The 26,872-nt window shown below is 41.6% G+C and overlaps 1 protein-coding gene across 2 annotated transcripts in view; it reads right to left on the bottom strand.

The window, feature by feature from the left end:
- Positions 1-23,408, bottom strand: part of tmtc2b (transmembrane O-mannosyltransferase targeting cadherins 2b) — an 88,920-nt gene extending 65,512 nt beyond the window's left edge. Inside the window, exon 1 of one of the 2 annotated variants that reach the window (XM_056387008.1) lies at positions 22,917-23,408. In XM_056387008.1, coding sequence (XP_056242983.1) covers positions 22,917-22,999 — 83 coding nt within the window. In that variant the 5' untranslated portion in view covers positions 23,000-23,408. Of the gene's footprint in view, positions 1-14,281; positions 14,405-22,916 lie in introns of those variants that run through there. The other variant, XM_056387009.1, reaches the window with a different exon arrangement.
- Positions 23,409-26,872: the final 3,464 nt, after the last annotated feature.

The raw sequence follows: 26,872 nt of genomic DNA, 5'->3' as shown, positions 1-26,872 counted from the left end.
TTTGTGGAGCTCATTGTTCATTCTGGCCGGGAAACTCTGGAAAAGTGGTTTTGATCTCTACAGATCATCCCGGTCAGATAGTCGGGTGCAGTGTGCAGTTGGGTAAAGTTCAGGCACGACATAATGAACAGGATTAAGACTCTACAGTCGTGCTAGCAACTCCATTTGGGCTGTGCTTAGGCGCAGGAATGTGCATTGACATCTGCATACTAACATGTGCGTAACCTATGCTAACATGCTAATGTTTAGCAGGTAGCCTACAATGTTTACCATGTCAAACATCTTAGTAACCTTGGGTGGTAATGCATTTTACCAATATAGTTTTTACTATTACAACAGTACAGCGAGGCAACAGCAAGGGTCTAGACAGAGCACATTATGTGGCAACACTGTAAACACGTTTTTTCTGGACGTGTGTAATTTGGTATTTGAAGTGACAAAAAATGTGCATAGAAATAGTAAAAATGGAACTACATTGACTTAGACGTTGAAGTTAAAGCACACACGTCTTAATGTCATAGAACACAAAATATGTAATGACCCAGTGTTGTGTACGAACACATAATCTGGAAGCAATCAACACTTTTACAGCTCTTTTCCTCCCAGCTGTGTAAACTGTGCCCCTGGTTTATAAGTTCTTCATGAAACAACGTGGCCTGTTCACAGAAGAATTCAGAAATCTCAACAAGCTCAAATCAGTCCGTAAACTGAGACTACCTTCCAGGTTTTGGGAAATTGTTTGATCATTTACAGTACAAACCACAGAGCCTCTTAGGCTGCCAATCACTGATCCAAGAAATATTGTGTTTATGATTCAATTTCCTCACTGCATGGGGAAAAAAGTAGTGCTACTGGTATTTAAAAAAAAAAAAAAAAAAGGTCTCCCACAGCAAAACGGCAAATGAGCAACTTACGCACAAACACCTTAATTCCTCTTGTTCTCGGCGCCCTGATGGACCACCTGTTAGACATGATGCTCATTAGGCTGGAGGCTGGGAGGCCGCCAGGGGGCTGTTCTATCAAATAGTCAGACTCATCCTGGAGGAATCCGGCTGTAAAACACACTCTCGCTGGGAAATCACTCAGACGAGCTCATAAAAAGCACACGCACAAACGTTTATTCACACAAGCTCACATACACACACACACGCACACACACACACACACACAAACACACAGACACAGGACCAGCGTGTCCCAAACAAACACACACATTTGTCACGTTTTTCAAACATCAAACTGCTTTCCGTCGTACGCGGAGGCAATCACTATCGCCGCTCCTGAAGGATTCAAAGGCCCATTATCCAGCGGGCTGGGATTTGATTTTCTGTTCGGGTGGCTCCAGCGTGACAAGTTGCTGGTGAAAATACATTATCTCACCAGGGAGTAAGAAATAACTTCCTTCAGCGCACAATAGATGATGTCTTGTAAACATTTTGCAATCCCATGCTTCCCATTGATGGAGTTCCTGTTGTCAGCGTTTACTGGTTTCCAGCACTGTAGTAACTGTAAGACTGTGTGTCTTCCCTGAGCTTGTATCTATCCAACATGCTTGTGTGTGATTACAAGAGACAGGCAGTTTCCTAAAATATAAAATTCTTCTCTGAAGGTAAAGCAGTGCTTATTTTCACTTTCCCACACAACTTAACCTCATGTACTGAAGCCACAGTTTGGCATAGCTGCATAAAAAAGTAGCTGGAATAGCATCAGTCCCTTTGTCTCCTTTGATTACCCATAATTCCTCTCACTAGAGCGAGCAGATGATGTTAATCTCACCTCAGATATTTATAAGTATTAAACGTGCACATGCTGTCTCTTTGCTTTGGCTTTTTCTCTGCTGGGCCCTTTGCTATTCATGTGACTCTTCTCGGGAAGCAGCATCTCCTCCACCAAACTGTGGAGGATGTTGAGTCTCCCGCAAACTATTTCGAGTCCCCTGGATCAGGTTACACTGTTTTACATGAACATGGGAAGTTTTTCCAGGGGTAATGAGACTGTGCCAGCCTAGAAAAGTGCAAAGCGCACTCAGAGGGCCCCAGGGGCAGACAAAACAGCATTAAGTATTAAGGCTGCTTAAATGGAAAGAAATTCACAGTGTCAACCCAATTTCCTCCTGAAGGAACGAGGTAGCCATAATCTCAAAAAATAACAGGTTGACACAAGGTGTGCGTTCGTCTTGCTACCAGTGGCGTGGTAATGACCCAAACAGTGAGGTGCAGAGAAATCATGTCGGACCTGGTTTGTGATCCTCTGCCTCACAGGGGCAGATTAGTAATCATGAAATATTTAAGACCGCTGTGGGAATGAATAAACTTCCATCCCTATTCACATGATGTAGTGGCTTATGATATGATATAATGTACAAGACAAGCAGTTTACAGCTGAAATCATAAGCGATCATCAACGGTTTTGATGATCAATTAATTTTAATTTATGAGGCAAAAATGACAAATTTTCTTTTTCCAGATTCTCAGATGCTGTAAATGGAATAACGTTTGTTATATATGAAATTTTCTGTCGAGGCGATTAATCGTTTTTTTTTTTTAAATAAAAAAGAATAAAGTGATTGATTAAGAAAAGAATGATTTATTGCCGCCTTAAGTACTAAGGCGCATTGGTAATTTGAAGTAAAAAAAATTGAAATTTAGATCAGACGATGGCCTTAGATGAAAAGTCAGAGAATCACTGTTCATCCTGAGGGGAAAAATGAAGTAATGTCTGTACCAAATTTCATGGCAAATCATTCAGTATTTGTAGACGTTTCACTTAAAAACACAAATGTGATCCTCATGATGGTGCCAGAGGAAAAATCAGGGGATCATCAAAGTCAGTAGGATTCATCCTCTAGGGACCAGGAATGGCTGTAAGAGATTTCACGGCAATCCATCCAATAGTTGTTGAGAAATTTCAGTGATGTAAGCCTACATTAAAACTTAAAATATGTGATCATATAAAATGAAAATGACAATCCAGCTGGTAAACACAGCAGTCACAATGCATTGGTAATGTGAAATGAATTCATCCAGACCAACACCTGCTTGTGTCTCTACAAATTATTTGTTGCACAGTTACACCAGATTCAGGTGCTCTGCAAATCCACGATCGGTCCAGTCGACCTCACGAAGCTGTGTGGGCGCGTCTGGGCGTGAAAAAGATACAGAGACAGTCTGTCATCTCTAGAGTATCGTCAGAGCAAATCAGCCCCGGTGAGCTCTTAATCCACTGATGTACTTAATTACGAGCAAACTGCAAGCTTGATGACAAAGGAGGGACGCAGCGGATGCAGAACGTGTTCGAGCTAAAGAGGCAGAGAGGGATCATGTACAACGCAGCTGCATGCAGATGTGAACAAAGCAGTGGGGTTTTAATTACATGAACCTGCTAGCATGTCAGATCCATGATAAGAGAGTTCAGCAGAGGACAAGGGAAGAGGAAAGATTTAACGGTGTGTTTGACCCATAATAAGTCAGTGAATTAAGAGAGGGAGGAACGATTCATTTCTTACAATCCAGAATTATGGTTTGGCTGAACTTTTTGGCAACAAAGCCTATTACATACCCTAGATCATCTCTCTCTTAGATCTTGACTTACGGCCCAGGTGCACAGCAATACATTTGGCCACTTTTTTTTTTAACCACACTAGTGACATTGCTTTGTGGATGGCAGTGCTGGCTGGTTTGTCCAGACTGAAATATCTATATAACTATGTAATGGACTTTTCTTCTAGTGGCACCAAATGTCAACATTTGTGTTTGAGAGTGAAATATCTCGAGAAGTCTTGCATGTAACGCTGTGAAATTGTCTACAGATATTCAAGGTCCCAAGAGGATACATTGTAATGACTTGGGCTATCCTCTGACTTTTCCTTTAGCGCCATCATCAGGTCACATCTTCAGTGTGTCCAATATTTTGGTTTGTAAGCACCTGCAAACAATCAAACAATCATGACCCATCCGCTGCAGCTGATTGTGTTTGTGCTAGTTAGCAAATGTTAGCATGCTAATACACTAAACACTGTCAACATGGTAAACATATAAACATTTATTCCTGCTTAACATCAGCATGTTAGCATTGTCATTGTGAGCCCGGCAGCATGCTAGCATTAGCATTTGGCTCAAAATACTGTTTCACATGGCTGCTAGCACGGCTACAGGCTCTTACTCTTTGTTGCTTGATAAATGACTTGATTTGATTCTCAAAATTGCTTTGATGACAAATCATCTTGCAACAATGAGAAAAGCCCCTGCCACAGAGGTCATATATCTGAGCTTATTTTGGTCTCTTACGATCAATGTTCTCTTATGGTCTCTGAAGTTTAGTTGTGGCTCAGCCTGCTATCGTTGCCCAAAAGTAGCAGTGGGTGTCAGTTAACCTCTGCAGAATAATGAAATCACTTGCAGCGATGGAGATCCTGCTCTCTGCCAATGCCTGTTATTCCAGTTCAACAGAGTGAATTCTTCGAGCTGGGGCAGATTTTAAAAATTCAAGTCACGCAAACTGGGTTAAAACACCACACAGTGCGCACATATAGTTCAGATCAGTAGCCAGGGGTTCAGGCCAGACTGTTGCATTTGTGGCAAATAAATACACACTTTAGCACTTTGGAGTGTCAACTGGCAGCTGGGGCGGTGCGGGCACAGGAGCCAGCGGGAAAAGACCGGTCAGCTGTCACTGAGGATATGAATGGTATTGGTAATGGTATTCATGATGCGATGTCCTGTCATTCTTGTATTATGACAGTTAAACTGTGTTTTACGGTGAATGACGGCATGAAGAGGACTAAACACACACATCAGTGGTGTGAAAGCAGGTATCATCTGCTATGCTGCCCTGCTCAGCTCTTCTATCATCCTCAGGGAGATCTTTGAGTGCTGTGAGTGAGGGACCTTCAGTTAGAGGCCTTCGCCAACACCTGATGTGTGCTCGCAGCTTTTTTATGAGGTGAAAAAAGAGCTTTATTCCCTTCGACCCCTTCCGCTGCTTTTCCTGAAGCCAGGGAATTTTCTCTAAACCCTGAAGAAAAACACTTGTATATGGATTTTTATGACTTGAAAAGTGTACCTGCAATTGACCTCTCCCCTCTATTGGCTGAGAAAAGCTGAGTTGGAAGGCGGTGTTGCCTAATACTGCGCTGCATGCAGGATTGTATACTGTGCATGCGAACAGATGAATGAAACACTTCAGCTAGTTTCATGGTCTGAGCCACAACCCAGGACAAAAAACAACGGGCTCACGCCATCTCTGACCTTAGTGTCCTTCTTGTATTATTCATGTTATGCCAACAAATTATTCAGGCCTTGCCCCGAGCAAATGTCAGTATTTGGTGGAATTAATGGATATAACTTTCCCCGCACATCAGGTATTGTACGCTGCAGTTAAGCCTACATCTCAAAGATATGAGATCATCTGTTTCCAATAGAGCAGAAATGTGGTTATTAATGACTTCTAATGTGGTATTTCACAACACAGCACAAGTGTGTGATGTCTCCACTCCTTTGTAGCGGGACTCCGTGTCATGGTGTATTAACAGCCTTTGTTTGGGATTCACATTGCATTTTATGCCCTTGATATCACTTACAACGATGGGCAGTTAAAGAGAAATATTCTCTGCCTGTTGTATGGAAAACCACATGGTCAAACATATGGCCAGTAAAAACAAATGGCCTGTGTCACTGAGATGTTTTTTCTAATAACATCACAAGTGTAGTATATGGCAAAACGCTTGGTTGATGGCAAAGGCCTGAATGAGAACAAAGAGCTGCAGCACCATTTCCACACCCTCATCATGTAGTATTGATCTTCCTGCAGGTCACAGACCCCCCCCCCCCATCCCTCCCTCTGCTCGACTACGCCTCAGGACTGTACTTGTCATCTCATTTCACCAAGCCAGTGGGGGGCTTTAACAAATCAATTACCCGCCTCTTGCTGGTTAGCGGTATTAGAAGCCACCACTGGCCCTTGATTTTGAGGCACCACACTATGTTGCAGTCGGCCAATGCAGCTCTGCTCGAACTCGTTCCAACCCAAGAAGATCCAAAACCAAAGCTGAGTATTTTTCACCGACTGACACTAAAACCTGACGAACTATCCCACAGAGCAACATCAATTCTACGAATAAAGCTGGCAACGTTATACTATGCCGTTCGTATTGTCAAAAAACCTCATGAAAATATCAAATCCATCAGTAAGCTGATCCAGTTAACAAGTGTCACTGTGGCCAAAGCCTGACAGCTTATTCCACCGTGCCACAGAACGCAGTTCTTTTCCAAAAACTATTAAGAAGACATTGATGAGCCACACAGTTGGACTCTGTGACATGTTCCATCATTGCCATGAGTGTGGGGAACTGTAGTTTATTTTATTTTCCCACATACATAGTCCTGCTGCCATAAATATTCACTAGGACAGTGAGTGTATATCAATCCTCGACTGAAAGCAGTCCTCAGTGAGTGTAACATCCACTCCTGTTTGCTAAAAACTACAGTTCCCTGCTGTTGCTGAGCCTTTTAGAAAAAATACAACTAAATATTTGTGACCCGTTTTTCAAGATTGATGTGTTCAGTAACGGCATGTGACAGTTTAGGATTAAAGAACATCATAAAGATCATGTTTGTGACCACAGAAGATCATAAAAAAATAAGTAAGATGGATTTGGAGGCTGAGAAATCAATATGAAGAAACAAGCGGACAATTTAACTTCCAGATATTATATGATATTGTAGATATTTTGGATGTGTTTATAGCTAAAGCTGGACGGAAAAGAAACCGGATAATTACCATGCACTAGTCAACGTCAGTTATACTTGCAGCTCATCGTAATCAAGAGAGCATTCAGCGAAAATTACCAGGCACCTTCCGTTTATTCTGAGCCAGGCGCAATTACTTCACAGTTATCCACAAGACAGCAGATGATTTAGCTATACCAAAAAAAAAAAAAAAGGTAAACACTGCTGAACACTGGGTTTCTTATTCAACTCGTAAATCTTACAATTATCTGACTGGGCCTACTGTATACAGGAGAAGCTGGTTCCGAATAAACAACCTTAAATCCTGCTCAAATAAACACAGCCCCAGCGGCCATAAACACATCAGCAACTCGGCTAATAACCCAAACCAGCTCTGCTGAAAATAAGGCAAACACAGTGCGTGCTGTCCAGCCTTGTATTCGCATGTGAGGAGATAATGTTCTGATGAACTAATGCTGGACTTACTTACTTACGTACTTACTATACTTAGATGGAATTCAGCTATTTTGTCTGAAAAAAAAAATTGACAGTAGATTCTTTGTGTATTAACTTCATTAACCTGCATCCTTTTCATATTTTTCTGCTTTAAAATCATGCAACTCACACACTGTGTTCCGGCGGTGACCTCCAAAATATTTGCTAATGAGAACATTACAAAACACTTGCATTTGCATCCCATGAAAAAATAAAAAGTGGAAAAAGAGGAGAGCAGGGAGCTCAACTTATCAAATGTTTATGAAGTCTCGTTGCAATAAGCTAAGGCGAGTTTTCCAGTAAAACTAATCCTGGCTACTGCACAAAGCTGGCAGGGAAACAGGCCCATAGATCAGCCAAAGGTTTCACCACACACAGCTAAACTTGCATCATAGCTGCATTATTGGATTGACAAGGTGAAAGCTCTCAGCTGCTCCACATTTTACATTACAGGCTCTTGTCATACTGCACTCTGTGTTGTGATGGATGGTGTTTACTTGTTGTGCGGAGACTGACGGCTCCAGATTCACAATGATACACTGTGCATCGTGATGTATTTATGCAGAGAGCAGTTGTCCCTTAATTCGCATAGCGACGCCGTTTGTGATGAACAACTCAACAACCGCACTACATTATCCGCAAGACATGTGAAAATGGTCGGAGCTGAACATCCGCGGGTTTATGAATATGCAAGTGACCTTCGTTTCAGGGTTCAGAGCTGTCAGAGAGTATAACTGCACTGAGGTGAAAACACTGTGCATGCACGTTCAGGAGAGCTGGGTTTTGTCTTTGTATCCAGCTGTGGCCAGAATTACATGTTAATTCTTTGATCACTTTTTCCAATAAGATCAAGATGTTGGAACCAATTTTCAATCAAGATCAAATGCACCTTGTTCTTCCTTTTAACCTCACTATCTCTATATGGCAAATACAAAAAAAAAAAAAAATCCCACGCAAGAAACGTATGAATCTAAATTAAGAGAAGTTCAACAGCCTCTCGACTGGGGACTAAAAGGTTTAAACTCCTAATCTGGTTTAGACTGTGGGCGTCCATGCTGCAGCAGCTGACTCACCCTTGGGAGTCCACTGACAGTTACACTGAAAGCCTCCTAAGTCGAACAAATCTGCAAATAATTAAAGCTTTGGGGAGAATCGTCTGTTTCATTAAAATGAATACGACCCAAAATCTATTTCGAGGATGCAACTGTTTAGATGAGAAAAACATGCAGTGAATGGTCCATCTGCTTTCTAGTTTTAAAAAAGAAAAAGCTTAACGTAAGAGGAGGCACCTCTGCCAATATTATTGTTACAGTATTATCTGAAGGGTTCAGATGAAAGAACCTGCAAAAAAACACACGTAAAAATCTGGTTTTGATTATTGCGGACAACACTGGGACTATGAGGCGCACGTACAACAAATGCAGAGCAGAGCAGTCAGTGGATCTGTGGCACTTCTTCAGCTCTGCTCAGGTTTCTGCTCCCCACAGTGTCCCATTCACCTTCTTTCATTCCCGGGCCAAGGATTCCCCTGATCACAATGATTAAATAGATTTGAATGGAGATGAACTGGTTATGTTGAAACTGGGAAAAAAAAAAAGATCACTGATGGCCTCCAAGAATAAATAAGTAATATTTCAAAGGCCTATTTTATCTATCAATCACATAGTGGACATGATGGGAGACAGCCGAGGTGGTTTCCTGAAGAAAACCAGACGTCTTCTTAATAAATACCATGAGATCATTCATAATGATGATTATGTGATTATGGCACAGATTCGGATGTGTCCTTTCCAACAGCATACTCACTCAGACGGTGTACTGTAAAACTATTAGGCCTTGGCAACACGCAGTATGACTGTCCGAAAGACTAAAACTTGAGCCGTGCATAGAGGAAGTACTCTACAACACATTCATTCAAATTTGTACTTCAAATATTGATTTTTTTAAAAACTGCTGTTAAGAAGGTTGTGGAAACCGAGAACAGCTTCATCACAGCTCTCAGATGGGGGAATTGTAACTGCGCACGGTGAAAGCCAAGTTTGCAATTTAGTGTAAAACACTAAGTGCCCATGAAAACAACAGCCAATTACACTGGGAAAAACAAATGTGCAACCATAGCCAAACTAAGAATGAGGGATAATTGTGTGTGTTAAATAAATAAATACAATAAAGATGAGTAAACTAACAATGGAGGCAACTGTAAATTCTCCTCAAAGAAGCTCTACAGAGAAAACAGGATCATTTTACTTTACTGAGAAATGCCTCATGTCAAACAGTTCAGTTTTCTTTTATACTTGTAGGAAACAAATGGATAGTATTTTTATAAAAAAAATTTTTATTAAATAATGGTAAATTCCTCACATTCAAACAGTGCCCTAAAGATGTTTTTTTAATACTGTTACTTTTAGATCCCGATCGATTTATTGGCCTATCATTGATATATCGGTATTGGTGCATTTATTCGCTGACATGCGCTGATATGAATACTTTTATTAAGAAGCAATAATGCAGTGGAAATGCTCGGGTAAAGTCAAGTTATATAGGCAGCATTTTATGTATATTTGATCCTTTGTTTTCATTCAAGTAGTATATACATATATACATACATATATACACATATATTTATAATATGTATACATATTTGTTCTTATGTTTTTTATTTATACTTTATACTTATACTCTATACTTTTTGTAGTTATTTTATTTAATTCCCAGTGAAATTTAGCATTCCACTGCACTGATGTCATTTTGATCAATAAAGTTTATTGTTAAACTGTAAAATTTCCTGCTTTCATTATATATCTTTTTCACAAGTGTTTAAATATATATGGAATTTTTTTAACTCCCTAATATCGGTATCGGCCCCAAAAATCCAACTTCGGTCGGGCTCTAGTTACTTCTAACACGTCTTTCTATGAAAGTCCAGTGAACACTGTTTCCGCCCTTTAAAATGTTTAGTTTATGACTTACTGTCTGTGAGAGAAGTCATTTGTCTGCAGTCCAGAGCACCTTGAAAACAGGTAGGCTATATAAACCACTTCTTTCAGTCCTCCACAGAAGTCTAATTTTGTGATTCCCAAAGACCCCTAATTTGCTGATGTCAAGTCGTTACCGCAAATTAAAAGCTCATTGAGCAGACAAACATGCCAGCGTGGGTCCTGCCAACTCATCTGTTCACTGTGACAGCCGGTATCCATCATTCACCCACATGATTTACAGCCAGACGTCTCCTGCAGTAGAGTGTGAGATACACCATAATCTCCTTCATAAATCTGATCTTTACTTGTTGGCCACATGCAATAGATCACATACAAAACAAAAAAAAAAGAAAAGAAAGTTGGTGTGGTTTTACCTCCTTATGCTAGTATATCTTGATGCTAAATCCAGCCATAAAATATAAAACTTTTAAGCCATTTTGGAACAGTAAACACACCCACAGAGAATACACTTTACATACAAATGTATGCTGCTGTGGCCCTGCAGGCAGTAGACATCTAAGCCATTCATTTTCCAATATGGATTTGCACTTCATTGAATGAATGAATGGGCTCTGCAACAGTTGCAGGAAGAAATAAATGAAATCCTTATTCACCTAATAAGGGCCAGCCATCTGTGTGCTCACTGGGAAACTATGGGGGATTATTCCTCCACTAAAAAAAATCAATAACCTCTCAATGAGCTGCCGGTGGTAGAAGTTAGCTGCTGAGAATGAGAGCTGCAGGATGTGCAGTTTAGGAGGTGACATAATCTTAGCGCCAATCGAGGACTGTTCTCTGCGGGGCCACGTCTCGAGGGAGCGGACGAGACCACGTGGCAGGTTCCCCCGAGGCCTGCCTGCTTTACTTCAGCTGTCATGGCAGAGAATCATCAGCTCCATCAATCAAGTGAAGTGATGGACGCACTGCATTAGCAAATGTTTCAGAGCAGTACTAAATGAGCAGCGGAGGCAGGGAGAGAGCCGCACCAGTCATTTAATCTAGTGTTTAGTGCTGATAATGTATTTTTCTTTACACAAGTGAAGGAAATCTGCCAGCGGGTTTAAGATAATTTCACTTCTTCCCGAGACAGAATCCGACTCCCTTCAAGAAGTTCCATGATATAAATGTCCTTCTCCTCATAGTCTCATTCGTCTTCTTCCAAGATAACAGAGCTGGTTTCCAGAAAATAAAACATTAAGCCTGACCATGAGGCTAAAAGACTCACTCTGGTCAACATGTTTTTGGCAGGAAAAAGGAAAAGGTTTGAGGTTTGTGAGTGGCAGTTTGTTTGAACAGTCATGTGTCTGAAGGTTAGGGTCTTCACCGGGGACCCCAGCAGTCACTCACGCAAAATGAAAACAAAGCTCTCAAGCCAGCGAGCGCCGGGGATGGATTTCCCTTCAACTGCTCCCTAATTAAAACAGCCGCTGATGTTTCTACCATGTGGTGGTGGGAAATGTGTCTACTGTACAGGCTGGACACATTTTGAGGAACTACTTGGGGGATCCGGTGTGGTTTTGGGCCCTCTTAACATCTCATCAGGTAAATGTTGTAAGGCCCTTAACAGCTGGAGTTCACAGTCGGGACAACACATGCTGTACTGAAACAGATAGCCTGAGGCCTTCACAGATCTGCCCTTCATCTAATGCCATAATGCTCTACCAGTCATTCTTTCTTCTGTTCTCGTTTGCATACCCTCAAACGCTCTCAGATTAGAAATGTATTTCTTGAGAGCACATTTAAGAAACCTCATTATTCTGTCAGAGCAGCCGACAGCGTCTCTCCCCAGATCCTCAAAAACCTCAGGCGCTGGTAAAGGAGAAACAGTTGCGCACACTTTCTCCCAACCTAAACTTCCTTGTCGGATCAAAAATAAACTCGGGCCAATTGTGTGTATCCATCTTCGGGCCGAAGAGGAAGACCTCACTTGGCAGACGAGCCGGAGGGGAAAGTCACACATGCGAAAGGTCAGAGATGAGGAGGAACACCGTGGCCACAGATACTGAGGGTCAGCGCTCAGCCAAAATAAACTGCTGAAATCAAGCCTGTAAACCATCATGATTCCATCAATCTGTCACCGGTGTGATTTTATTCATGATGACAGAGAGAAAGAGGGAGAGAGAGAGACAGAGAGCGAATGAGAGAGTTGGCTCTGTCTGTGAAATACAATACAACACAAGCTGTTCTCCATCTGGAGAGATGTCAGACTCGTCTGCCTCACCGAGCTATGACAAGTTACATTAGAAGCAGTCAATTTACACTACATTTGACTGGATCTGGTAATGCCTCCTACACGTATCCAAACATCAAAAAAATACATGGCTCAAAACATTCATTAATTAAAAACAAAATCATTCATTTTAAATCCACTAAAAATCCTGCAGGTGTAGCGGTAGAGTGCTACGGTTTTTTTTATAGGAACGGCAAAAAAAAAAAACTGCAGGAAAAAGCCAGTACCAACAGTAGGAACCTAACATACCTATATATCAGGTTTCATTCTTTCATAACCCACACAACCATTTAGCGAAAAGCCCCCTAAGGCTGAGATTACAGCTCTGGATTGGATTCAACTCCTGCCCTCTCTCACTGTTGCTATTTGATGAAAGACTTGGCAACGGTCACATCCAAGTGCGGTGGGTATTTTTTTTTCTAAACTTACTTAAATGAAACTATATGAGGACCTGAGCCAGACCGGTCGTCTGGTTGTAAATAACCTGTGGTGTCCCAGAGGGTGGCATACTGCAGGCTGTTGTGCTTTGCACGCATTTTGCAGAGTACTAAAACCACGCGCTGGGTTCCCAGGGCTCGACAGTATCAATTAGGGCAGCTTGTGAAAAGATGTTCTTCCTCCGTCGTTGTGGTCTGGTCAGAGGTAGGAAGTGAGGGAAGAGAGAGGGAGGAGGCGACTCCTACAGCTGGGACTGTCCAGGGTCCACAAGAATTCAGGCTTCAACTTGCTCGGTCAGCCTGTTTGCAGGTCCACAAATATATATATATATATATATATATATACACAAATAATACGATGATGTTCCCTCTCTGCAGCGACTTCAGAGGACACACAGCATCAGAGTAATGGCCACAAGGGGCACATGACCGGTTGTGTCCCTAGTGTTACAGGCCTAAGGGGAGCAATAGATTCCCCACGGTGGCTAAACTGGCCAAACCACAAGCCCTTCTGTGCTGCATCTGACTCACCTCCCACATGAAGGAAACACCACATACTCTAATCACATCTGAAAACCGCTTCAACCACAATAATAACACAAGTCAGAGTAATTCCAACACTTAAAGGCATGAACCTGAATCCGACAAGAGAGGGGGAAAGAGTCCTCAACAATAATCTGGTCAAATCATTTAAACATTTTTTGCTAGATAACCTGTTTTCTCCAGTGACCTGCTGTGTTTTTTCATTCACCCCAAGCATCAAGAGTTAAAGATTTAGATTTATCTGGGCTGGATGCTTTGCCCTGTGCTAAATAAAGTGACTGTATTCCTCGGTGCAGAAGCTGAATGCTGCCGTTGAACAGATTTAAATCAATTTCTTTGAGTTAAAAACAATAACCTGTCAGCAGCAATAACACGCACAACAGCACTACAGTGAAAATGAAAGACAAACAGACACTTCCTCACACTTTGAAAGGCAATGCATGAATGATAAACACACTGCAGCAGCACACCACCACGCTTCAGAATATGAATTTTATTCTGGAAAACTCCCCAACGCGCTTTGTCCGTTCTCAAAAACAACAAACCCTCCAGAGTAAGAGCACCGACAAGTAGACTTGGGTTATGAAAAATATATTAAACCATTCTTGATATCGCCTTTTCATTAGTGCAATATGGCTTATAATCAAACAAGACCATAATTGCTCCAATTACAAATGACTAAAATATGGCAACCAAAAGCAGGTGGCTGGCTTCCAACCTGGCAACCGGCTCTAAAATACGCCAGGCCGCATTTCCCCCAAGCGTCACTGACTGACGCATCATCTTTCCAGCAATATACATCCATGCCACCCAAAACTAACAAGTTGAACTGGCTTATTCACGACACAATGATGCTTCTGTTTGCTCACTAACCGTGAATCCTCTGCCCTCCTTCCTCTGCCTTCACCACCACCACCACCAGAATGAGTTCACCCAATTGGTTCTGACAGGTTTGGTCGGCAAAACTGCAGCAATTTTCTGCTCCGTTCAAAAACACTGAGGTCTTGCTTCTTTGTCCTTCATAAACAACAGGCCAGCACAACCAGGGCTTAATTCCCCCTGTGTTCGACGACAAATGGCCCGCTTCATTGGGCCCAGGGAGAACAGAGGGACCACACAGCCCCTTCCTTCTTACAATGGACAAAGGCACTGCCCCCGAACCAGCCAACTTGTGTCATAACCTTATCGAGACGAGCCAGTGCTCCTTGTCAGAGAATAAGGCCACCGAGATGGGGAGGCCCAGTGAAGAGGGGTAAAGCCTTCTCCTCTTCCTTACTGAAAAGGGCAAACTATAGCATCCCTGTTGGATATTGGGGACAGGGGAGTTTTTGTTTCTAAGGGCTTGGGGTTCTCTGCTTACACGTCGTGCCCCCTCTCATCCACAGTCCAGTTAATCCCATTAATATGAAGAGGGCCAAGAGCCTGAGAGTGGCCACGGCTTAAGAGCCATCAGCCAGCATTAGCCCTCGAAATCCAAACCCTTGTCTAGACCCATTAACAACTTAGCCCCGTAGAGTCAAATCATTTGAGACCCATGTCTAATGATGGGAGCGTAACCTATAGCGATCCTTTACCGATCATTACACTCGATCAGGACATTGTTTTCCAGAGAACACAGAGCTGACCCGCCACATGCATCATGTTCATTGATTATAAATCCAGCTAATATTATTTTGTTGGTAAATCAGCACATTTGATGCATCATTTTGACAAATGGCCTTTCTCACTTTATTGAGTAGATGTGTTGAACGTGCCACACAACACTGACCATGTGAAGGATTTACTTGTTTGATGATTCAGTCTGGTGTTAGACATTATTCCCATTTAAGGCGATTATTATCCTTGTGTTTGTGTGTGTGTGTGTGTGTGTGTGTGTGCGTGTGTGTGTGTGTGTGTCAGCAGCATACTGTATGTGTGTGTGCTGCCATTACCACATGATGTATTAGGAGAGATAATCTGTTGGCTTTTAATTAAATAGCCCGGCAAGGAGCACTGAGAATACCCAAAGTGGACTAAGGTTAAGGTCTTGTGCAGTGCAGCGAAGACAATCTCTAATGCCTCAATCCACCGCCAGGAAGCCAAACCCGACATCTACATATGGCCCATTTCTCATCCCACTGCATACCAGTCGGGTGATTACAAAGCATCAGAGCCTGATTAATGCAGCTTTGAAGCAGCTTGCTCTGGCCTGGCTCGAGCACAGCGAGGGCTTTCAAGAAACAGTGGGCATGGTGACTGCTCATGAGCAGCTTTCAATCCCACAGCAAGAACACCGGTCTGCCGCTGCAGCATATCACAAATGACAATCAGCTGAAGCGGTGCAATCAAGCGGAGTGACTCAGCTCCCTACACCCTGCCACGCATATTCAGTTTCAGCCAATGGCAGGTTGCGGTATGCTCCAGCAATCAAAGGTAGACTGGGAGGCTGACGTCTCCTCAACCACTGTGTGATCACCCCCTCATCAAGATATCGCAGGTATTTAAGACTCATGTGCGGATCGTGTTTCTCAAGAGTCCAGACGCCGATCGGACCTGGAGGTTATGGGCGTCTGATGGCGTCACAAGAGCATGTTTCTTATGTAAAATGTCATTCACGATTACTGTGACTAAGTGATAAACTTAGCAATACAACATGCTACTGTACACGCACAGAACAGCTTTGGGCACAATGCATACAGTGTACAGTATACTGCAACCTTTCTATAATGAATGATAGATTTCTGAATAGTGAACTTAGTAGTTGGCAACAACACTGCCATGCTATAAAGCTAATAAACTTAAGCGTAGAGTTGTTCCAATACCAATAGTATCAGAAATTCCTCCCATAATGCCTAAAATACTGGATCTGGTATCAGCAAGTACAGGAGTCTATCCACTGATTCAGGACCAAGTCATTTATCAATAAACTTTATAATTTCACACCTGAATAAAACAAGTTTTCCCAGAAATCACCGCTCTAGAACAACAGCCTACACAGGCAATACTGTTGCACTGGAAAGTCCCACCAGTAAAAAGGCAACGTCCACAGTATGCTAGGCTTTAATTTGTTATTTATTCCTAGATTTTTTTTAATAATAATAAAAATAATAATAATAATATAAAGGAAAGAAAATCGTTCTCTACTCTCATCTCTACGTCTGTGAAGCAGTGTGCCTTGATTTTTGGAGGGAATTCATATCCTTTCGTTTGAACAGTGTTAGATGCATCAAGAGCTCCTGCTTTGTATTTCAGTACCGTCATATCCTAGTGGAGAGTCTTCCCTCGTCTTTTTGTCGTATTTTTAAACATATCTTTAGCATCTCTGCACTCTTCTTATTACTTATCCACCGACATATACTGATACTCATATCTGTGAAAATATTGACACGGCTGATTTACAGAAAGTCATGGTAAGTATTGCAAGTAGACAAGAAATAAATAACATTTCGACAGTTTCTCATGGAAAAGAAGAAGAAGAAAAAAAAAACGTCTGTGAATTGCAGAAGTAGGTTTGACAGTCACTGAGAAATCTGGTGACCCAGAATGGGAGGGAAGGGGAAAGGAAGTTAAACAACAGGAATGCAGTGTTCTGCTGCGATGTGTGGGTTTCCACACTTTTTACATGTTAAGCTAAAACACACCAATAAAACACTTTCTCAAGTTTAATCTCTATTGCACATTTTCCAAATATGCAGGTATTTCAGATCTTTCCTTTCTGCCCTCACCACAGGGAATGCAGTCCAAAGGCCAACGTTTTCAAATGGAGTTTAGGAGGTGAAATTCAATAACCAAGATACAGGAGAATGAAGTCTTATTCTGGGTCTGATGACAGAGAGGGAGAAAAAGGAGCATCATATCTAGTCAGCTGTTTCCTATTGACCTAAATATGAACTCCCACCATCCAAGACTCCAATGCTCCAAGTAATTCTGTAGGGTTTTGTGGGTAAATGAAGCAACTCACAAACATATCAGAACCCCTCATTAATGGTATTTTTAGAAACAAATGCATTTCTGCCAGACTAGCTTATCTGCAATTGTGGCAAGAGTGAAAATAACTATTTTTTCCCTCATCATCTATCTGTTGGAAAATGAGAGCTTAGGAAAATGGAGATCCAATCTATCTGTGGTTAAAACTGAGCTGATCTTTCCGGGCTGGTGTAGCTCAAAAAAGATGGTCGCAGTGGCAGCATATTCTAACAGGGGGAATCATCCAGTTCTGTGAAATGACTACATGGCGGGAGATTGTTTCTGTGATACAAACGAGAACAGAAATTGGAATGAAACTTGCTAAGAACTTTTCTTTTTTTCATAGTTTTTTGACACACAACCAGCTACTGTGCCTGCAGTGTGAAATGTCTCAAGTTGTGTAGAATCTGCAATTGTTACTCACAATGCACAAACACTGACTTATTAAGTGTGGGACCAACAATATCGGGCAAGATGCCTCCTCATATCTCCCTCCTCTCCTGCCAACAGTCTGTACTCCCTGGTGGGTCGAGGGAATGAATGCAAAGCTTCCTAGTTCCCCCTCTAGACAACAGAGTCCATGCACATTGAAAACAGCCACTACCACACTGCTCAACAATAGTTTTATCATTTCTTTGTATTTTTAATTTGACATACGATTTGAAGCTGCAATAACAGATTCCATTGGCCGCTCAGCGGCAGCAGAAATTAGCTGAGAACACAATCCTTACGACCTTTCAGGCTGTTATAGCTAACATGTCAGCAAACAGTTGCCTCCTTACACATCCAGCATATATGGAGCTTTCATTTGCAGTTGTGCATTTTGATCGTGACAAATGTAAATCAAATATTCACTCCACCTTTAGCTATGTTTTGCTTTCCACCAAATCCTTGAGAACAAAAATAGTCAATTCCTGCAATATGCCCCACCATCTTTACTACAGCTAGTTGCTAACTTTGTTTTGTTATCTTTGTTTTCACTGAAAAACAATTTGAGACACACTATGAGACTGGTGAGAGCCAATCAAAACAGAAAACCTGTGGGCCCGGCAACCAAAACAAAGAGCTGAAAGATGCCATAAAGCTCTGTGGCTGTATAAACTTTAGTCTTGAGGCCATCTTCACTGACACTATTACGCACTGAACGTGTCATCAGGAACTTTGATGTCTCCATCCTGGCAATTATGATCAAACACCAACATCCTCCATTTGAATCCACTTCAAACCTTCCCCCCTTCAAACTGCAGAAGGGAGAAAAACCCAAAACTGCTTACCAAACAGGACCATCTGGAGGCAGTCATTGGCTGATGGGAGCTGGAGGCCTAAAAGGCTTTGGGGGGTAGTAGAAGGGAAAGCAGACAGTGAAACAGAGAGAGAGACAGAGAGACAGAGGAGCAGCTACGTCTACGAAACCATGTCGTGAGTCCCCTCACTGCAGGCAGGACGGTAATTACAGGGCACAGACAGAGAAACCCTGACTTGGGGAAAAAAAGAGGAGATGTTCAGACTGCTGGGTTGCCGCCCTTGGGCCCTCAACATAACCGCAACGTTAACCAGCCCATCTTATAGTATAGGCCATGAGAGTAGGGTTCCAGATCGGTGCACTGACACACAGAGCCAAGGAAGAGGCAGTTTGCGGGTCCACGTCGGTCCATCACAGACTGGTTTCCACCTGACAGGGACCACACAGAGCTTTCAAATTGGTAACAAAAGCTCTGTGAAGCCTGCAATTAAACTTGCCGAGTTTGTTTGGTTTCTTTTTTTTTTTTTTTGGGGGGGGGGGGGGGGTGTGCACGGTGCAGATGACTTTAAATGTCACCTAGGGATTTTTATGGTATAACAGTCTACTTTTTGTCTGGTTGTCTGTTACATGCTCACAACACACAATCAGAGGCAAAGAAACTTGCATGTTGCATGATGAAAAAACGAATAAAACAAAGCAAAAGTGAGAAAAATAAAAAAAAACACCAAACACCAAAAGAATATATAAATAAATAAAAACTCACCACCCCTTTTTCTTTTTTTTTTTTTTTTCTTTTTTTTTTACATAACCCGGTTGGTATGATCATTAAACGACATGAGTCACCCGCCCTGTGTGGCTTCTTTGCCGTCATCGAGCCGGAGCTCACATCAAACCGCATCAGTGTGAAGAGTTTTCAGTTCTGCCCCCAATCCCGACTTCTTCCCTAATAAAGCTTTGAGGGCAAGGAGCAGTGCAGGGACTCGCCTTTTACCAAGTGTCTGAGCGTTATAAATGATCACCCATGCCCAGCGAGGCCGCGTCCTTCACACATCCTCACACAGTCAAACCCTATAATGCATCGCACTGAGGGCAGAGCAATGAGGTGGGTTGCAGTTCATCACATCCATCAGCACCACCGACAGGGAGACGATAATCCATAGAACCAGTGTGCACGGGTTGAGATGAAATATACCTTCAGAGGAGAGTAATGTTTTCAACTGATGAAGGGGGGGGGGGGGGGGGGTTCACCTTAGATGACCTGTGGCACAAAGGCTTCCTTAAAACTTGACGCAGTGTGAGATAACTTTTTTGCCACCAGCGGTCGAGCTAACAATGCAGTGAGGCGTTCACCAGGTTTTGGCGGTCTCTCTCTGCGAGGTTGCTAACGTTGCAGGCTTCCAGCATGTCGCAGAATATTGCACCAGTATTTCTCCAGTGACATTTATCTGGGCTCTCCCATTCCTTCACTCAGCTCTAACTGTAGATTATAGCAGCAGAGATATGAACTACATGACGTATGATTCCTATTTTCCAGCGCAGGTGTCAAAGCTGTGTATGTGCTAATGATGAGTGTGTCCAGGGGGAGGGAGAGGAAACGCTCCCTGGGGTGATTTGGCACCGCAGAGCAGGCCACTCTTCCAGGCTGTCGTTTTTATCGAGGGAGGGTCTGTGACTGACTGCAGGGTCAGAAAATTGCCTTGCAGGGGGTTATTATTATTATTATTACTTTTTTTTTTTTTTTTTTATGTCTTGAGGATAATATTTCTTGTAAAAACGTGTTAACTGTTTTTTCCTTGAACCACGACCTCCCAATGGCCTTGGTTTCTATGTATAGAACACATAAAGTTTGTTCAAATTAATGTGTAACCACTGAACACACCTTTGATAAGAAGAATGTGACCAAGAACACAAAGTACCCTCCACAGTTATGTTTTTTTTTTCCTTGTACATTCCCTTTCCCAATGACAAGAATACATATAAAAAAGAAAGCAACAAAACCATTACATATTCCAGTGCTGTACCGAGTCGAACACCCGATCGATTGCAAATCCTCAGGTGTCTTTTATGCCGGCTCTGTAGCCCTGAGGCACTCACCCAAGCACACACCACAGACTTGAATCTGAACTTTTAATCACTAGATGAGCAAAGTCGATGCACTGGTTTCACAGCCAGAAGCAAAAAGGGGGAAGCACAATCTGTCTTCTCAGAGAGAGAGGAATCAATGCTGCACTGTGACAAAATATCCATTTTTAATTCTTCTGCAGCCATTCGTCATAAACATTCGATGAAAGACAGGGTTTCTCTTAACTTTTAAATGCACGCTAAATGAAACATCAACTGTGCGTGTTTATTTTTTCGAGCATGTGGTCCTACATTCTGTAATACATTATCTGAATGATCCATAAATTAGCATCAGATTCTCAGTTAAAATAAATCCAGTCCACAGGCCGCAGGGTGTCGGGCAAGGCAGTTTGATTTGTCACTCACACATTCAGTGTTTTCCATTATGACAGCTTCTTTCCAAGTCACACTGGCTCTGTTTCTACACAGGAACAGCATAAGCCAGTTAGATAGGTCTGTGTGTCCAGGGCTGTTTTACTCAGCAGAATGATATATCTCTGTCGCACCACCCAGCCCACACCCCACACCCCACACCCTTCCTCTATCTCCCTCCTTCCACCGGTGGAGCCCGAGGGGACAGGAGACGGCTGCTAATTGCAAGTCTGAACCAAACACATGGTGTTAAAAACAGATAACGCCGGCTGACAGAAAGCCTGTGATGAAAAACATGTCGGAGACAGAACAAGTCAGAGAAAATCTTTTTTTTTTTTTTTTTTTTAATCCCTGGCTGTCATTCATCCGTTTCGTAAGAAGCCTGCAATAACTTGGACTCAAAAGTCATGTGGTAATAAATAACATTATGTTAACATCTCTTCACAGAATCATCAAGAACTTGGCTCTCTGTCTTACATTAAAACTTGGAGGCTCCAGGCTCTCCAGCAGCCACACAGCAGCTGACTGTGCAACAACAGCAGCAGCAACAGCCTCTCACCTCTCCACAGCCCTGCCACTCCCTGACAGGTTTATGGACACAGAACACCATCTTTCCTGCACAGGGCTGCCTGAATCGCCTGACCTGAGTGCAAGGTGTAAATGCATAGCAGCTCTACCACAAGAAAAGTATCAAGACTTTGAGGAAAAAGGCCTGAGGGAATGTGCTAAGCAGGGAGTGCTCTATACACAGAGCAGTAAGCGCAGATGTAAAGGAAATACAGCACTAATTGATTCGGCGCGTGCTAATGTACTGTTTGCTCACTAAACGGTATCCTCTGGGTGTGTTTTAATAGTCGCACCACACCTGTCATAAATACACAAACTGCTGGAACTACATTGAAGATTATAAACTTACATCTTTAACTCACAGTCAAATAAATAATAATGTATTAGCTGTAAAAAATAAAAATAAATAAAATATAGGAAGATGATGGCAGGAAAATGATGATGCCTCTGACCTACATGGAGGCATGGATGGTGCATAAATGAGCCTGAGGCACTGACAACCATTCAGCCATTCAAATATCAAAAGGCCAACTATGAGTAATGCATTACCCTGCATTACAGCGGCTGAACCCTTGCACTGATAGGTTCCAGTGGAGGACGGCGACTTGCAGCCTATTTTAAAGTAAATTAATAATATGGAATACTTTGCTGAAACTTTCAGCAGGCTACACAGTTGGACGTGTTTGGCAAAGGGACGCTGGGGGCTGTGGAGTGAGGAGACATGCTATATGTCTTCTTCTCCAGAGATCAATTATTTCCACAGAACAAGTCAGGACTCAGAGAAAGTCCAGCCTCTGGAGACTGCAACACTTTGCACTGAGGCATCCGAGCACACTACTACTGAATCACTCTTCCTCCTATGGAAAACTACAGTGATATAACAAGAGGAAGGCTGCAGGGATTTATTCTTAGAACCACTGGAAATGTGAAAATACTGTATGATGAACACTAGTAAAAGCACAAGTGTCTGCAGGAGAAAGTAATATTAATATCACTGGATAGCTTTTCAAAGCATCATACTCTATTGATTTATTGATACTTGCCTTAAGGCAGGCTGCTTGTTGTGTTAATGAAAAAAATCCAGCTCACATGAGTTAAATGCCAGTGTTGCTGGTGCAATGAAATAGTGAAATACAATGAATGAAGCCTGTCATCAGTCCTACGCTGTCCTCCAGATCTGATACATTACAGGTGAGTAGATATAGCAGAGGCAGTGACGTTAGTAACACGGGGCTGGATGTCATTCATTCACCCAAGTACCTGTCATCGTAGCAGAAATCGGCGCCCAGAGTGTTGACATACAGGACCAGAGCCACGGCGCCGCACAGCAATTCTGCAAACATTTCTCTGTCTCGCACACACGCGGGGAAAATGATAACAGTACTGATAATGATAAAGAAAACTGAAAAAAATAAAATAAAAAAAGAGAGAGAGAGAGAGATGCAAAGCGAGGCTGCGAATCCCGATCTCTACTCCCTCTCAGTCCCCGTCTTTGTCAGGATGTCTCTGTGAAAACAAGTCCGCTTCCCCCTCCATCATCCTCGCTGAAGTGCACAAAGTGGATAATCCATCGGTCGCTTTCTTCCTAACCCATGTTTGGGTGCGAGGCTGGAGAGCTGTGTAGCCTGCTGGGAGTTGGGCTCTGAAAATGAAACACGAGCAGCGTTTAGTGAATCTGTGACAGCATCGCCCACCGCACGCCTTCCCGACACTAGAGGAGGATCTGCGCTCTGATGCTCAGCGGACGCTCGCTGCTGGAGAAACGTCGTGATTGAGACCGCGGTCAAGGCGGCAATAATACATACGCAACGTCCGGTTAGACTTTCAAAATAAAGCTTGCTGTGAAACTTCATAGAAATTAGGCCCATGAAAAAAAAAATAAGGAATGGTTTCTTCTCATTTCATATTAAACGTTAAAAGTCAAATTTTTAAGGTTAAAATTTTTGCATCATTTTCTCATTTCTTGACTGAACATAAATTTACCATTTACGCCTAAATAAATCACGTTACAGCCCGTTTTAAAATAGCAAACCATTAACATCTGCATGTTGATATTAGACATTTTTCTTATCCTGTAAAGAGCTACTCTCCCTTAAAATAGACTATGTAAGTTTAATTTTTAAAATGAATATATCCAGCCAATATTAAGACAAATTTTATTCATTTTCCTAGAAATCGACTCTTACTTTTTAAGAGTAGTTAGGCCTTATTATGAAAAAAACCTGCTACACTTCCGCTCCTACTCTTGGTGTCTTTGGGTACTTGATGAAGTTGTGATCCAAACGCATGTGGTTAGAATATCTTGAGCGCATGCGCACTACCCCTCCTGTGGAGGGGGGGGGGGGGGGTAAATCACACTACATAAGGTTCACTTACTACCACTAACAGTAGTCCATAATATCGAGGTGGTCCTCAGACTGACGTTCAGGTAGGCTCCATGAATGCCCCGAGCATGAATATTTTATTTCATTTCACTATTGCTTCATTCCCTAAGGATTTAGCACCACAATGAATGGGATATTATTGTAATCGGTGGTGTCGTATCCCTCATCCAACACCTACAGTATAGAAAAAATTATGGTTTAGGCTAATGTGTATCTCCTGTTCCTTAATTAGGAATACAAATAATTAAAGAACCTCAAGGCTACATCAAATATTGTAGCGTTGCTGTAAAATTATTCATTGTGTTCTGAAATATTTTGGTAAAACTTTTATTGATATACTTGTCTGGGTTCAATACACTAAACATAAACGATCACAGCTGCAGAAAACAGCAGCCAAATAAGAAACTTCATGTGTCTGTGCTTTGGCTTCTGCTCATTGTAAAAAAAAAAAAAAAAGGCAAAAAATTCACAGTTGTTTATTCAAAATTATTTTATAGTCTGCTTTTAGTAGAAATCATAGTTTTGTGAGTTGACTTCTGTCAGTGCAGTGAATATTCTGTCAGAGTATAGACCGCTTTGATGCAAGAGACTAGTTGTCTGATTAAATCATGAAAGGAAAATATTTTCCTTTGGTTGACATGAAGAAAAGGTGACATGTTCATCACACGGGCCCCTGACAGGCTCACAGTGTCATTCCAGTAATTGCTTTCTATTGATTTAAAATGCAGTGCACAGCGAGCTGCATAGTCGCCAGTAGAGGGCTCACAGTGCATGATGTCTGTGGGGAGATCACACCAGTCCCTATTTCAGTCTCTATTGTGCAATTAATTGCATTGTCCATAAATGCAATATTTTTCCAGTAATTATCCAGTGATTATCTCATTGTTCCAAAATGACTACTTTAAAACAGTGATAGAGTAAAAAAACAAAAAAAAAAGAAAGTGTTCTTTTTCATGATGAATAGCATCAGTGTCTGATTATTATTAGACTTTCCTAGATTGGATCTTGTATCATCAATTTCAGGATGAACAACATGTTTTAATTTCCAAAAATAATATACAGCATTTTATAATCAAACTCTTCCACCAGTTAAAATGTTCTTGGACTCTCTTCCAATAGAGGATATTGCACAATATCAAGACGTAAGAGACCGACAGCAAAGAGAGGGGGAGAAAAAAAGAATAATTGTAAAAGTGGTCGACAGACAAAGCAAGTAGCCTGGCCCACTGCATATTGATTCAGGGTTGTTTCAATAGACAGACCCCATCTGTCGGGCCAGACTTCAATGTAGCCTTTCACAGGACAGCAGCAGGACACTATGATGTAACACATCTCAGGAATTAATTAGACTGATCAGAGCAACTGGCACAAGGTTTTTGCTTCTAGTCTACAGTTCACAAGCACTGATGAAATATCAAAACATGAAGGAGCCAGTGCTGTTTTCCCTCTGGGTTAAATGCATGTGCTACAAGTGATAATGTGATAATTAGACAAACATTTGATCAAATGATTCTCTTCTTGTTGGTTATCATACAGCTTTTCCAACATTTTATTCAGCAAAGGACTGATCAATGAAAATATATATATATACTGTATACATGAATTTTAATCAAAAATCAACATAATCAGTCATGGAAATAATTGGTGGATGCCAAACAATACTTTACAGATTAAAAAAACATGTGGTGAGTAAAAGTAATGGATGAAGTATTCAGATCCTTTACTCCATACCACAATGTAAAAGTGATAAAGTAGAAATACTCCATCGGAAATGTCACTGTCACTTAAGTAAAAGTAGATATTAGAAACATGTATTTAAAACATCTAAAGTAAAAGTACTCAATGCATGAAATGGCCCCTGTAATATTATTATATATTACATAATTGAATTATTCCAATGCATTTAAGCAGCAGCATTTTACTGCTGTAGTTAGTTGGGGTGGAGCTAATTTTTAACTATTTTATAAAGAGTTGTAACTAAAGATTATTTAGATCATTGATGCATCTGCTTATTGCTTGTCCAATTTAGTTTACTGTAATTAAGTAAAAGCACATCCTTACATTTTAATAAAAGTATTATTCACTAATCAAAATAATACAAGATAAGTATATTTCAGCTAATTTTTATAGGGTCCAGTTGTTTAATACATAATAATGCATCATATTCTATAAGTTTATCACATGTTCTGTATGTTAAGTAACAAATAACTGTATTGGTCAGAAAAATGTACAGGAGTTAATGTACAACATTTCTCTTTAAGCTGTACAGGAGTTGAGTGTCATGAAACTGATAATACAAGTACCTCACATCCGTACTTAAGTACAGTAATTGAGTAAATGTACTTAGTTACATTCCATGTCAGTAAAATATGATGCACTGTTGGAGATGAAGCCAGCCAACAGTATATAAACTTTACTGACATTAACTCCAGCTCGACCGACTAAAGCACTGAAATGCTGCTTACTGTGCACGTTGACGCATTTGCAATAATAATCAAATAATGCAATAAGTGTAATAACACAACATTAACAGAGACACCAGTCTGCGGCAGTCTGGATCCTTGCACGAACTTAGCATAAAGTCACAGTTCAATACAACTTGACTTTTGTTGTGTGTTATAGAAACAACCAGTCTGATGGAGTCATAGATTAAGGGAATCAAATTCAGTCAATTGAATTATTAACTGTACATTATGATGATAAGTTCTCAGCTTCACATATGTAAAGTGTCCAACCAAAGTGAAAACATGTGGGGGCTTCTGCCTGATGTGTGCGACAGAGGAAGACCTCCCTGAATGTCTTTGGATCCTGGATGGTTTGAAGGAATTACAG

The sequence above is a fragment of the Seriola aureovittata genome, chromosome 10 (genome assembly GCF_021018895.1).
Source record: "Seriola aureovittata isolate HTS-2021-v1 ecotype China chromosome 10, ASM2101889v1, whole genome shotgun sequence".
In the NCBI taxonomy this organism is placed as follows: Eukaryota; Metazoa; Chordata; class Actinopteri; order Carangiformes; family Carangidae; genus Seriola; species Seriola aureovittata.
The sequence above is the reverse complement of the archived record's forward strand: the minus strand, read 5'-3'. Positions and strand labels throughout refer to the sequence as shown.